A 13,687-nucleotide genomic window follows, 5' to 3' on the forward strand; every position below is an offset into this window, starting at 1 on the left:
GATCGCGACGATCAAATGCGGATGCCGACTTGTTCAGTGCTCTAGGGCTGTACTGAAACTTGAGTACAGAGTGTAGAAGCTCGGAGAAGGTGTAAGAGACGGCAATCATGTCGTCTCCTTTATCGAACGATGGAAACTGGATTCCCCAGCCCAGATCCAGTATCTAGTCAGCGTGTCAGTAGGTGCCTTGGCCAGTATCACGCAACTACTGGACTTACTGGGAGCATCCCATGGTGGATAGCGTAATCGGTCTCGAGGCTGTAAAGAAACCAAACTCCCCGTTGAGCCAGCTCCTGATCTTGATCGCTCATGCTGGTTTGCTGGCCTCTTGCTGCGTGAACGAGACGAAGGTCACGCGCACAACACACTGCCGCAGTAATTTGCTCCCAAATCAAGGATTCTTCACAAACGTATGCTATCACGGCCTATTCTTCGAGTTAGGGTCTACTGCCATATTTGTGGTGAATTCGTTGCAAGTCAAATCATAATTACCATAACCAGAGTGACCTGAAATTTTAGTAACGTGCTTGGGTAGTTTTGAATGTCTTTGTACAGCCGCAAAGCTGCTGCAAGGCGTTTTTGTGCTTCGTTGGCCTCCTCAATGATTCGAGTTTCTCTATTTCGAAGGCAAGCCGTATGAAATCCCACAGCTACAATGGCTTCAGCAAAGACTGAAACTAATGTATTGGGCTCAGGTTGCCTGGACTGCTTGATGATACTCTCGACGGCAGATTTCGTCATAAAGTCGCCAATTCTATACGCATTAAAACACTGTCAGTTTTTGGCGATTCTGCTCGTCTTCCCCGCGTCATGACCACTTACGGGCAGCAATCCTCAAAGCATGCTAGGCGGAGGATGTCAGCTACCTCAGCTTGGTTGGGTCAACAGTGGGACCATGCTTACCATCGCAGTATCGTGAAAGGGCGCTGTCGGTCTCAGGAAACCTTTTCGTCCTATCGAGTGGTCCATCTTCGCTCGATGCCACTGCGCCCTCGCACAGAACTCGCCGTAGACCGTCTACAATCTTGATCGTCTGATGTCTTTGGCTATCTCTGCCTCCCTGAGAGATGAAATCAGGGAGACCATAGACATTTGCAGCGGAAAAGTCGACTTGCACAGTACCATTATTCGAAGGCGGCAATTTGTCTTTCGGGTTGAAAGCAGGTGACGGAACTTCTGTTGCTTCGTCAAAGTTGAATAACTACGCGTTCTCTAAGTCATTGGTGTTCTTACAGGAATTGCATTTAACTTCACCTACTGTGTTGTAGTCTGGAGGGCTTGTCGTTTCTGGCCTGGTGCGTGGTTGGTCATCATTCGGCAATGGCAGAGCAGCAACTGGCGATTGCGGGAACTGCTCTGTGTTCGAAGTAGTGAAGTCAAAGTTGAATCCACCACTGGAATTACAGTCAGATGGCGTCGTGTCCAGTAGCTCCATAAGCTCGTCTTCCCCCGGTATTGGTAGATCGAGTAAATTCAACCGCCCATCATGCCCCAAATCCGGGTAGGCTTCCGAGAGCGACAGCTGGAGCATACAGCTGAAGTCTTCCCCATCGACCTTTCCGCCATTGCTCGTAGTTCCCTCTGTTGAGTTCGGTGTCAACAGAGCTGTATCACAGGGCATTTGTTGCCAAGCATCGTACACGGGGCAGTTCTGGTCGATGTTGATTCCTAGTCTTCGGATGTTGGGGGCAGTTCTGTTGGTCGCTCCCGGTGCGCTTGTTCTCCTCGGTCGAGGAGCTAATGGAGGATAGTAGCAAGCCTGCCCGTTTCGCTACTAATGGTTAGCATAGGCCTGAGTTGAACATTCTGGGGAGCCTGTTCTTACCTCACAGTTAAGACACGGGTCGGCTCCGTCACCTGAAAAGTGTCATGACGAGTTCAACATGTTGACAAGGCTGAATACTCACAGCGGACTTTCCTGGACCTGCAAGCCTGACAAGCTCCTCTTCGACGTGTGATTCGACGCATGTTGATAGCTTGAGTTAGGTTTCGCGTGAGAAATGGGCATTCAAGCTTCGAAGTATTCTAGAAAGAACACCGGACGGCAGTCTTCCAAGTTAAGCAAAGCGTCGGCACTTGTTGTTAACAAAACGTCGAGCTGAATGCAAGATAAGCTTGGTCTAAGTAAGTAGTGCTGCGATGTCACCAACGGACGAATCCAAACACTCACACAGAGTTTTGACTAATTGGGCAAGGTTTCCGCCGTAGGTAACTCGTAGAATGCACCAGTCAAGAATATCACATTTCCCCGGTATGAAGCTCTGTTTGAAATTATTGTGCCCAACGCATCCCACGTTGAAGGATCCAGACTTCCCAAGCTTCCCTAGCTTGACAGCAGATCCTAAAGAATAAGACTGTTTCGTCAAGGAACCAGCTCTATCAGCGGCCCACAACATGACAAAGAGAACAAAAGCAGCAGGGGATGCTTGATTATTCTCAGGAGCCAGCCAATCAGAGTTATCGATGCCACTACTCTGTTTAACTTTCTTTTCCCCTCGCCGCGTAACCCACAGGCAATGTTGCACCATTCGCCCTGGGTAGGATGTGTTCATCACATCAGACGGGCTTAGGCTTTGTGGATGACTCGCCCCGTCCTGGGAGAAGTGGCAAGGATAATCAAACCAGTATGCTGGGCTTGGCCCTTCTTACAGCCGATACACGAAGCTCCATCAAAGATGGTATAGAGTCGGGCCCGGGGCATTTAGGTCCGCGTGCCCCGAGTCCACTTACTTCGCGATTACCCGCTCACACGTTGCAAGCTGAGGTACATGTACAGATGAGCCTTGTTTTGAGGCGGAAGCTACAGCCTCTTTATCCAGCTTCCAAGAGCTTCCAAGCCAACGGAACCTAATCACGCTCCCGCTCGAAATTCGGTGTTTTTCTGTGAACCATCTGTCAATCTTGCAGGCAGTGCCGTTGGTAAGGCAGGGGTCGGAAACATGATCAGAGACAAACTTCCACTAAATCCAGTGTTGTCAAAACTTATTTCAAGTAGTGCGTGGCTGTTCGTTCAAAAGCCAAGAAGCTTTGAGATACTCGATAGACGCGCCTATTTACTACCACCTAACTATCAGAGACCTCAAAGTTTAAGCAATGCAACCGTGGATTGAGTCAGTCGCCTGCACCCCAGCATCTCCATCCGACTCGGACCAGAAAGTGCGTAGTTCTACTGTCGCAACCCGTCGGTTACGGAAAGGAACACAGACCATGCGAACCACAGAATTGCTGCCTTTCTGCCCAGCCAGTCCGATGCTTTTCTCTCGGTACCAAGTCCAAGTCCGAGGATCAGCACTACAGGGCCAAGCACCGTTCTCAAGAATAAGACAAAGCGGTGGGCCCGGAGTTGTACGCAGATCGACCATTTTGCCTTCATATCGTATCATTCTCGGGTTACCATTCTAAGGACACCCATCAACAGAGACACAGACCAGCGCCCGTTCGAACCCTGTCGAAAATGAGTGTCCCCCTCACTGCCCCTCAGCTGGAGGCCAGCCACCATCCCAATGTGGCCATCGCCAAGGAGGCAAAACACTACGTCGATCACCGGCCTCCCTATCCAGGGTCCATGTGGAAGCTTTGGACAAACTACCACGAAGGCCCTCTGGATACCATTCACGACATCGGCTCTGGCAGCGGCAACGCTGCCGAAGGACTCTTGACGCACGCACCCTCGCCTCCCAAGTATGTCGTCCTGACTGAACCGCAAGCCAAGAACATCGAAGACTGCCGCGCACGCTTCAGGGACCGATTCACTGGGATCGAATTCTCCTACCGGAACTGTCGCGGGGAAGACCCCTGGGAACCCCTGATAGATGTAGACCATGTTGACTTCGTAATGGCTTGCGAGTCACTGCACTGGACTATCCTGGAACCCACGCTTGACAATGTCGCAAAGAGTCTGCGGGGAAATGGAACCTTTGCGGCCGTCATTTACGGCCCTTTTCCGGGAATCACCAACAACACGAGTGCAAACACAGCCTTCAAGGCATTTATTGGGGAGCATGCCGGCCATCTGTTGAAGCAAGAGTGGATGACCGAGAATTGGAAGCGAGCTGCTCGCCAAATGTTTCATGGTATGGATTGTGTGCCGCTTAGAGACGAAGTGTGGAAGGATGTCAAGCGCATTGAGATCAACTGTGGAGATGGGTGGTATGCCAAAGACTACCAGCCCCTCGATGGGACAGCAGATCCCGTGGGTCATCTAGGGGTATCTGAGCGTGTTGCCATAGATGATAGCGAGGACTGGAGGATCTCAGCCTCGGTTGAGTGGCTGAAGCAATCGCTCGAGTCTATGCGGTTTGGTTTTACTGAAGATTCATGGCAGTCGCCCAAATGGCAAGAAATTACGAAGGAGATTGGGAATGGGCCGTTGGAACTCAAATGGCAGGTTCACATGATACTCGCTCGGAGAAGGGAATGAAGCCTTGAAGAACCTAAACTACCTGAGTAGCACAGAGTCGTGTCAGGCAAACAACTCCGTGCAGTGTTGAATGACAAGAGTTCCTAGCATAGAGCCCGGGCGTTGCGAAGCAGCGGTATGTTCACAACATAGAGCGATAAACAGTGAGGTTTACTTGAGCAAAATAAACACAGTCCAACTGCGCATGTAGACACAGAATTTTGCCGTTCCGCACTTACACGTGGCTGTTTTAGTTTATGGGAGTCGATGTCAACGTTACGTCCCAAGGACATGGGCAGAAGTTCAGGCTGTATTCCCATTAAGCTTTATTTGTGTTTTTAGGACTGGATGCTTTGTTACATGTTTCTGTCAATACGAATTGTTAACAAATAAGGTCAAATGTTGTGGGCCTACATTGGAGCAAATTCGTCAAACTTGCTCATTGGGACGAAACATGTGAAGCCAGCTCCATGTCAAGGAGGGAAATTCCACTGCAATGCCGTGATCCCTCTCAAGTAAGGATGTCATTTTCTCAGTCGGTTGTGTGTGCCGAGGCTCGAAAAGCTTAATCGCAGTCCCAGAGCCCGAGCCATTATGTTCGCTCGAAAAAGACCTCGCCGTAAAAGGTTACGAGAGGTTAGCATGAGTCGCGTTCTGAAGCCCGGCGGGGATTCCATAACAATGGGGTCTCAGCCCAATTTGGACCTTGCCGAGATACGCAGAGCGCCTTGGGACTTGTAAAGATCATGTTAATCCTTGACTTGGACATTGGTGATGTGGTAAGATGGTCACCCTACCTACAATGAGACCCCACGGTGTAATGAGTAATCTGTAATAGTTCTTTGAAAATGCAGGATTGGGAGTGTTCATGAAGAGGGTGATCCTTAATAGGTCATGATGCTGTGTAGTTCTGTCGTAGTCTCGCAGTGTTACAGAGGAGAGGTTGTTCGGATACGTGTAACTCAATTTAAATTACCTTAGATTGTCGAAGACCGAGAGCGATGAATTCATCGAGAGTGGGTCCATCTCTTGATTGCTCACGCCGGCAAGATTATTAACTCAGAAAAATAACGACAAAGCTTTGAGAGAGAGAGAGAGAGATGGATCCAACTTAGAGCCCTTCCTTCCGGCTAACTTAGCTGCATCACATTTGAGGCGGTCGACATATAAACCCTAAGCTGTGGAACTGGCTCGCTGCCCGGGCAGTGTTTCTACATGTCGGAAATGATACGGATATGGAATACGCAATTGTAAGTTTTGACTCGTCCTTAGCGACATGCTCGAGCACAGCATGTTGAAATATGCGACTTTGGCTGATTTTCGCCGAACTCATGCCATGTTGGGCTGATTAAAGTTCTTCAGTACCGAGACTCAAGCGAGATTTTTGGCTATGTTAGACTCTAGATCCTCGATCGCCCTCAACCGAGTTAAATGCAGGAACGAGCAAGATTTTGCGAGACTGTTTGTGTCAGTTGCGACTTAGCGCCTTGGCAGACTGTAATTGAATGTCGAACCTTGAGATCTTGGAACTTGTGGTTCACCGATTCGTCTCGCAAGATCTATGACGATTTTGAGGGCTCAAGGTCGCTGGACCATCAAGGGGGAATTCTAATATCAATGGGAAATTCAATCCATTGGGTATCAACGAGTGTCTAAATAGGTACAAAGGTATGAAATTCACGGCTATCCTCTTTAACTTTCATTTCGTAATCATTGTCCTCCAAACTCTTGTCTCAATCAAGCCCTGTTAAGGTGAGTGTGGCTGATTGCAATCTTATCTTTCTGCTCATACTTGAAGCCCTCCGGCATGTTCTGAGCAAGGTACTCCTTGAGATCACCAATCTTGTGCTTTGTGGGCTTGTAGACAAAGTTCTCGGGAACATTGAGCTGCTCGACAATGGAACGCTTGTTGTTAGCGTGTTTCTGGACGTAAGGAGAAGGAGGCTCGTAGGCGCCCTTGTATGACAGACTACCAGGTCCCTTGTACTCCAAATTCATGCCAATGACCTTATCGCTGTAAGGCAAAATGTCATTGCTGATGATGCTGTCATTGCTGACAGTCGATCCGGCAACGCACTTGGCCTTGTTCCAAGCAGAGTCGGCAGAGCGTGTCCAGATCTCGGTAATGTTGGTAAGCATGTCCGACGTGTAGAACAAACGACAGTTGGCAGCCTCATAAATGAACTGCTCTGGGAATCCATCCGGACGCTTACGAGCGTAAGCGTTGCGGTAATTGAAACTGCCACCTGACTTGGCGAGAGTGGGAAGCAGGGGAGGGTCGCCGAGGTCAGGAAGGACATCAAATGCTGCCTCGAGAATGTCAGTCTCGTTGGCAGCAATGGCGTCGCTGGCAACCTGCATGACAGCAGCCTGCAAAGTCGGCCAGTCGAGGACTTCTGAACCCTCAACACCGCCGATCGCTTGCATCGGAGCCTCCGATGGGCGACCTCCCAAGGCAATCGTGCGGACGCCCTGTTCTCTAACCAACAAACCCGTGAAGATGGTGCAAGTAGAGGCGCAGATGCCGTCGGTAATGACAACAATGTTTTCTGGCAGGAAGACCTGATCCCCGGTGCTCTTGGGGTAACCAACGCGAGTCTGGTTGTAGCGCAATAGGTTTGTGACATTCTGTCCGGCAATCACTTCCGGGCCATAGAGATCTTCCCAAGTCTTGAAAGGCTCAAGCTTATCGTTGAGTGCATTGGAAACCAAGTCTGCCAGAGTATCGGGAGAGGCTTCTTGAGCGGTCAGTCCAATAGCGTCGAAGGCTTCGTGGGCACGAATGCGGTTCCCATCCCAGATATCGGTGGTCTTGGGGAAGAGCTGGTTGTAGAGTTGAAACCCGGCGGCAATGAATCCACCACCATTGGCCTGGAGGTCAATGACGAGTTTCTTCTTGCCTGCCTCCTTAGCCTTTTTCAGGAAGACATCAACAACACGCCTAGCCTCGGCAATTTCAAAGGTACCGTTTGCGGTGTCGATATCGGACGGAGCGAAAGAAGACACGGCGATGACGGCGGTGTCGTCGTAGGAGCCGTTGAGGAAGTACGTAGAAATCCAGTCACTCGCGTGCTTGGATACTGGCAGCGGGTATCCCGGAATCTGAGTCGTGGTAGGTGTTGCGCTGGAGGTGGATGAGGATGTAGCTGACGAGGAGGAAGCAACAGAGCTGGTGCTGGTAGGGGGCAGCTCGACCTTGGAGTGAATGGCCTCGGCGCTGCTGAGATACTCGACCAGCGATGCGCCGACAATGGCTACAAGTTGATCCACGTACTCGGTGCCGTTGGTGAACTTGATCACCTGCTTGTCTGGGCAATGTCCAGGGAAGCGTAGGGAAAATTCGTTGGCTACACCTTGGAACTCTGTGGCAGGGTTCGTGTTAAAGAGAGCGTTGTATTTGGCGTCGGGGTCCTGGGTGAGCACTCGGGCAGACTGTGCCTCCAGCCACTCGGTGATGGGGATATCATCGATGCTCTTGATATCATAGACATCAGTGTCGTTGACATAAGACTTGATGAAGTCGCTGATGAGATATACTCTCGGAGCGCTGAGACCATCGTCGGAAACAGAAACGAGGTTGTTCTGACTGCGGAAGGTGAAGAGGTTGAGAAGGGCTGGGTTATAGCTGAAGTGGCCATCGGAAGCTTGAGTAAACTAGTGAATGTTAGATGTTGTTTGAAAGGCAACCAACTGGATTCCATGACAGTCATAACCTACCAGCCGCCTGATGTCGAGCGCGAAATCAATCTGGCTCTTATACTTGTCTTTCATTACACGGGCTCGGATCTGGCCGAGCCCAGCAATTACATCCACACCGGGAATGAGATAGCCTTCGGGAGGGTTGGCCAGGGGCTCCAAGGTGCTTTGGAAGTTGATGTATGGCTCGATATAGTTCAGGAGATCCAAGTCATTCTGCTTATCAACAGGGATTGACTTGAGACACTCGTATGCGATTGAGGGCTTTATCGCAGCTGCGGTTGCACTTGGTCTGGATGAGAGGAACGACTCTGCAGCTGCTTGTGCAACGGCACATGCATTTGCTGGTGTTGAAGTCGCATGGTGTCCAGTATGTGTTGCCTGCGAGGTTGTCTGCGTAGGCTTCGCAGAAGCAGCTCCCGCGAGGGCTAGTGCCCAGGTGAATGATGATCGCATCTCGACAACCGGTGACAGACAATTATATGAACAAGCAGATAGGATGATAATCCGAGACGATGTAGATGCTACTCAGATTCTCGCTGGCTTAAAATGGAGTCTGGGAGAAGCGCCAGGTCTTATATCAAACCCTCAGTCGCCATGATGACCGTCTGTTTGAGCGACAGCTAGTTCTCCGCTTTACCCCAGCCTCGACAGCAGACAAGCGTGTTCGGGGATTCATGATGGAATAACGAGTAGCCTAAACAGGCGAGGTGAGGCTGTGGGTTAGGCACGGCGGGACGGGCTCAGCTTTGGAGTAAGACAACAAGGCTCGCCGGGGTCGACGCTAAGATGACTAGCCTGCATGCTGGCGTCGGGGCGACGTTCCTCACAGCCCCCAAAACCCGGTCACCTTGTTCTTCGGTTTCCTGGAATAGCGATAGTGGTTGAACGGTTTCTTTGATGGGCGATACTTTATTGAATCCTTCGGCGGACGACGCTTAGGTACATGTTCCCCGGCGGGGCCGCAGTGGTTGAATCACGAAGGCCCCGAAACTTGGTGAACCACGGTGACTGTGTGCTTAAATCATGGTGCGGATACCGTTCTTACAGTAAATGCAGATGCCTGTGGACGAAAGCCATCGGGTTGAGTAAGGTTGTTCCTTTCTTCAGACGAACTTGCACGGAATATCCGAAGAAGACGCGCCGCAAACGTCTACGTGTGAGATACTAACCGAATCTTCGCTTCGCCATTGCGGTAGCTGTAGAGAGAGAGTAAACACAAGAGGAATGCAAAAGAGACGCGTTGGGATACCCCCAAAGCACGGTGCGCTAATACGTGGAGCCATAATCCTTCAGGATCGCCGCAACGGCATTAGCTGAACAAGCATCAGCAAGCAACAGCGTCCCACCGTCAGCAGTATGGGGTCTATGGCAAAGTCATCGTTGATTTGTCCACCACGAATAAGTCCAATCATGTCAATTTCCCAGAGATCAACAGACTGTGGATTCAGCTCAGATGAGGTGAGGCTTCATCACTGAAAGTCTAGGTCCACGGTTCGTCGGCTCAAAAAAACTGATGCCAAAGTACTGTTGGTTTCGTCCGAGGTAGATAGGCTTAACTTGCCGCCGCCCAGGGCTTATTTCCGTCCAAACCTCGAGACCCAACCAGTCGGTGCGCATACAAGTCGAAGGTGGTGGTTCATCCCGATAGTGCATTGTAGATCGTCCTTGTCACGATCATGGTCGAATACTCGAGTCAGTGGCAGGCCTAGAGCCTGATTTCACTGACCAAGAGCTTCGTGGCAGTTAAGGTAGGGAGCAACAATGAAGATCACGCAACTTGAAGTGACATCATGGTCTCTTCCACAGCTAGCGTATTAAAAACCCTCAAAGGCTAATTAGGCCATCTGTCTCGAGAGTCGAACAAGCGCCGGTGCGGATGTCAGAGCCGGAGATTCAGAGATCCGGCTGCAAGGAAAACCTGAACTTCGGTCGCAACATTGAACGAACAGCAAGATCCTCGCGCAAAGGGCCTCATAGGGCAAAGCCGTATCCCCACACATCCAAACAGCTCATCATTAATGAACAACAACGAGGATTTCTCGAGGGTGCCATCGTCGGGTTTCCCACGGGGATGTCAGTGTCCTAGACCGCTTTAGGCTCTCCGTCAAGCATGGTGGCTTGGCTTGCAGCTTGCAGGGGTCCCGCAGGCTTCCATTTGGGTGCCTTGCTGGCGCTGTCTGGTCAATCTGGTGTGCTATTTTTTGATATTTTCTGTTTGTCATGGTGCACTGCCGGCAGCCTCCCGATGCTCCCGCCCCTCCAGTCAGGGAGAGGCTTCTTGGGCAGGAGGCTGAGGAAGGATCTTAGATGCTTATGTTTTTTACGACCACCCGAATAGGATATATTTTTCGACGATGAATGGATCAGCTTCCTTGCGCTGTAAATGAAAAGAAACCCACTCGGATTGCGGGTCGCGCTTCCACTCATGCTTCACCCGTGGTGCCTTCAAAGCTTGCGATGTGGTGAAATCTCAATTTCTTCATCAATTTCGCCTGAATTATTCTACCGCCTCAGATGCGTCAAGATGCTTTCCAACCACACTTGATCTTGATTCGGCGATGCTGGTTCCTGGCAAAATGTTGAACTAGACATCTGTGTAGTTTAGCCTTGACACATGGCCAACTTCATTGGCTTTTCCCCAGCACATTTGCCTTCAGCATCTACAAGTAGACCTAAGACGAGCCCCACGCTGGGCTACGCCGGTCTGAGCTTAAGCCAGCACAACCGACCTCACCAACACTGAATTTGGGAAGGGCCAAGACCGTCAACGCCAATTAGGCATGGAAATCGGCCTGGAGTCAGTCGCTTTAATGCGGTACTCAAGAGTACCAAGACTGATGCAAGCGGCGCCCCGGGTGAGGCGGTGGCTGTCGAACGTCCCGGGTGCCGGGCTCGAATGACATCACGTTGATCTTCTGCTGTTTGTTAAATTGTCCGTCGTTCTTCGCATTACCCCATATAGCAAGCCGAGAAATATGTCAGAATTTAGCCACAGACTAGGAATCAAGGTAAAGAACAGGACCTGATGGCTACTGAGGCTGCTTTGATTCCAGGAAAACTTGAAAATTAACTAACGGAGTGTATTCAGGCTGCCACGCAGCTTGGGAACGGGGGCCAACATGGCTTGTGGTGACGGATTGTGTCCGAAGAATTTGCCTTTGAGCCTTTACTCGCTGAGATACGATGTCAGAGAAAATTATGACCAATCCGAACCAAGATGAGAACTCATCAGGGTGCCTGTGGTGGCGCGATCTACCTATGGCGGTGGTCCTTAACGGAATCCGGAATGGGTTTCCCTCGCGAGCGACACGTGGGCGTCGAGATTGTGCGCGGCCTCCGAGTCTGAATGCAGAAGTCGGTGAAGCCGCAACGTTTGCCTTCCTCCACTGCGGAAGAAAGTGTATGAGCTATGTAGTTGAGTGAGCATGACCAAGTGCCTGAACAGATTTCGAAATTGCGCGTGGATGGACAACGTGGGCGAGACTGGAGGGTCTACACTCGAACGAAACCAGCCCGTCCTGTGAACTCAAGCTTGCGAGCTCATGCTATGCCACCTGAGTTTAGGATGTGTTGTTCTCAAATCACACATGTCTCCACGTTGCACTCAGACTCGTTGAAAATTGCAGTGGTTGACTTCACAAGTTCACATAAAAGGCAAGATGCAACCTGTCATATCTGAGATGGGTTGAGTAGAAATCTCGGAGTTTTACTCATGAAGATTTATAAGGAGCATGTCCAGTCATCCAATTGGGGCATCTTTCTAACCCATGACTACCTTAGTACCTATACAACTACGATTCATCCATCTATTCCTAATAGATGTTGGAATCAAAGTTGGTCGGGAACCTTTCACGACCCTGAGCATCTTTGTTAACCCAAACAGATACCGATACGCCTGAGCACTTGAAGACGCCAAAGCCCTCATCGTCAATGACCACCTCGCCTTCCTCCCAGCCTAGCAAATCGGTCCATTTCTCACCGATATGTTCCTGGCCGACCGCCATGCGAATCTGGCCAGGGCCCTTATTACTCATTATACATGCAAGCCCGTCCGGTTTGTCCCAGGTTGCACGCCTCACGAAGCCAATGCAATTCGTGTCGTCCCAGTAATCCTCCTGAGAACCGTAAGCATAAAGCTTACGAGCAAGCATCAGGTCAGCAAGCTTTCCGCCGCAGGATGGCGGCTCCGAGTCCTTCTTCATCCCATACAGATCCCCGTAAAAGGGACAAGGATAGCCCTCTTGACGGAGCAAGATGAGAGAGTACGCGAGAGGTTTGAAGAAGCCTTCAATCTTTGTGTCCATCGTTTGACCTGGTTGTGTGTCGTGATTCATGACCACAGTAACCGCATTTATCGGTTTCTCTTGTACGAGACTGCCGTCAAAGACTTTCCTCAAATCACCGCCCTCGGTGGTGCTGATTTGACTGAAGTTGTAGACGAGCGGCGCGTCGTAAAGGGAGAATTTGTGGTCCATCGTTTCCAGCCATTCCTTCATCGGCTCAGTTTCCGCGGTCCAGAACTCGCCGACGATGAACATGTCTTTGCCGCATTCATCTCGCAAGTTGTCGATCCACTCGTTCGTGAATCGCTGACTGAAGTGTTGCACAGCATCAAGACGGAAGCCTTTGAGCCCCAACTCCTTGGTGATCCAAGTGCCCCAGTTCTTGACGTCGTCTTGGACCTCAGGGTGTGAGTAGTCAATGTCGGCAAACATCATGTAGTCGGCATTGCCCTGCTCGTCACCAACCGATTGAGACCACTCCTTATGGTCGCCCATGATCTTGTAGATGGCCTTGCGCTCATTCTCCTGGTTCCAATCGGTGCCGCCAAAGTGCTCCCAGTGCCACTTCATGCTAGAGTACTTGTCTCCCCGACCCGGAAAGTTAAAACCCAACCATCCTTCGATTTCGTAGGGCTCGGATGTCTCTTTGTTGCGGTTGTTCTCGTCAACCTCGACAACGCGGCATCGCTCCGTCTTGTCAGCTCCAGCCTTGTGGTTCAGCACCGCGTCCCAGTAGACCCCGATTCCGTTCTCTTTAGCCGCCTTGCAAAGCTCAACCAAGTCCTCTTTCGGTCCCCATTTCGTCGACTTGCCGCCTTTTTGGTCGAACTCGCCTAGATCGTAAAGGTCGTAGATATCATAACCGTTGCCCTCTGCTGATTGTGCTTTGCAACCCGGTGGAAGCCAGATGTTGTCGACTCCAATGGCCTTGAGCTTCGGGACGGCTTCTTTCAAGCGTTTCCAGTGCTGTTGATCTGCCGGAATATTCCATTCGAAAGCCTGAAACATGGTGTCATTTTCACGAGTCGGCTGCTGTTCATGTCCTGCGGAGTGGTCAGTGGGGAGTTGAGACAGAAGACGTAGGCTACAAGTTACCTAGATCACCCATGGTGACGACTTTGTTGATACTGTGGGTCTCTCAACCGATGGCCTTGAAATTGTGATGATTGATGGCGCTAACACCACTTGAGCAGGCAAAGGTGGACTGAGGCTCAGATGAGAAACAATTGATGTACCAGGAACTATACATGCCATTGTGAGAAATAAAGAGCGTACTCGCTATTAATATCAAATCAAAGTCATTTCG

The 13,687-nt window shown here is 50.6% G+C and overlaps 4 protein-coding genes across 4 annotated transcripts; 1 reads left to right on the top strand and 3 right to left on the bottom strand.

Moving 5' to 3' along the window:
* Nucleotides 1-9: 9 nt before the first annotated feature.
* On the bottom strand, nt 10-2,005 carry BDZ83DRAFT_797685 (uncharacterized protein; the record flags this gene model as incomplete). Its single annotated transcript, XM_060515904.1, has 8 exons — nt 1,908-2,005; nt 1,826-1,857; nt 1,259-1,771; nt 904-1,201; nt 823-844; nt 493-754; nt 219-425; nt 10-163 (listed from the first exon to the last, which is right to left on the bottom strand). Coding segments are annotated over exons 1-8 (1,548 nt in total), but the record flags the coding sequence as incomplete, so codon positions are not given.
* A 1,153-nt stretch (nt 2,006-3,158) lies between these two features.
* Nucleotides 3,159-4,691, top strand: BDZ83DRAFT_643010 (uncharacterized protein). Its single transcript, XM_060509650.1, has one exon. It carries the CDS (start codon nt 3,455-3,457, stop codon nt 4,418-4,420), a length of 966 nt encoding a protein of 321 aa, XP_060358002.1. The 5' UTR covers nt 3,159-3,454; the 3' UTR covers nt 4,421-4,691.
* Nucleotides 4,692-6,136: 1,445 nt separating this feature from the next.
* On the bottom strand, nt 6,137-8,551 carry BDZ83DRAFT_593376 (peptidase S41 family protein; the record flags this gene model as incomplete). The annotated part of the gene is made up of 2 exons (XM_060506620.1): nt 6,137-8,053; nt 8,117-8,551. 2 exons carry the CDS (start codon nt 8,549-8,551, stop codon nt 6,137-6,139), a joined length of 2,352 nt encoding a protein of 783 aa, XP_060358003.1.
* Nucleotides 8,552-11,910: 3,359 nt separating this feature from the next.
* On the bottom strand, nt 11,911-13,489 carry BDZ83DRAFT_758250 (glucan 1,4-alpha-maltohexaosidase precursor; the record flags this gene model as incomplete). The annotated part of the gene is made up of 2 exons (XM_060515005.1): nt 11,911-13,424; nt 13,477-13,489. 2 exons carry the CDS (start codon nt 13,487-13,489, stop codon nt 11,911-11,913), a joined length of 1,527 nt encoding a protein of 508 aa, XP_060358004.1.
* Nucleotides 13,490-13,687: the final 198 nt, after the last annotated feature.

This window comes from Colletotrichum acutatum (assembly GCF_030867785.1).
Source record: "Colletotrichum acutatum strain CBS 112980 chromosome Unknown BDZ83scaffold_213, whole genome shotgun sequence".
In the NCBI taxonomy this organism is placed as follows: Eukaryota; Fungi; Ascomycota; class Sordariomycetes; order Glomerellales; family Glomerellaceae; genus Colletotrichum; species Colletotrichum acutatum.

Bases quoted from the DNA above. Each gene is read 5' to 3' on its own strand.
- BDZ83DRAFT_643010 (XM_060509650.1), top strand. From the start codon at position 3,455: ATGAGTGTCCCCCTCACTGCCCCTCAGCTGGAGGCCAGCCACCATCCC.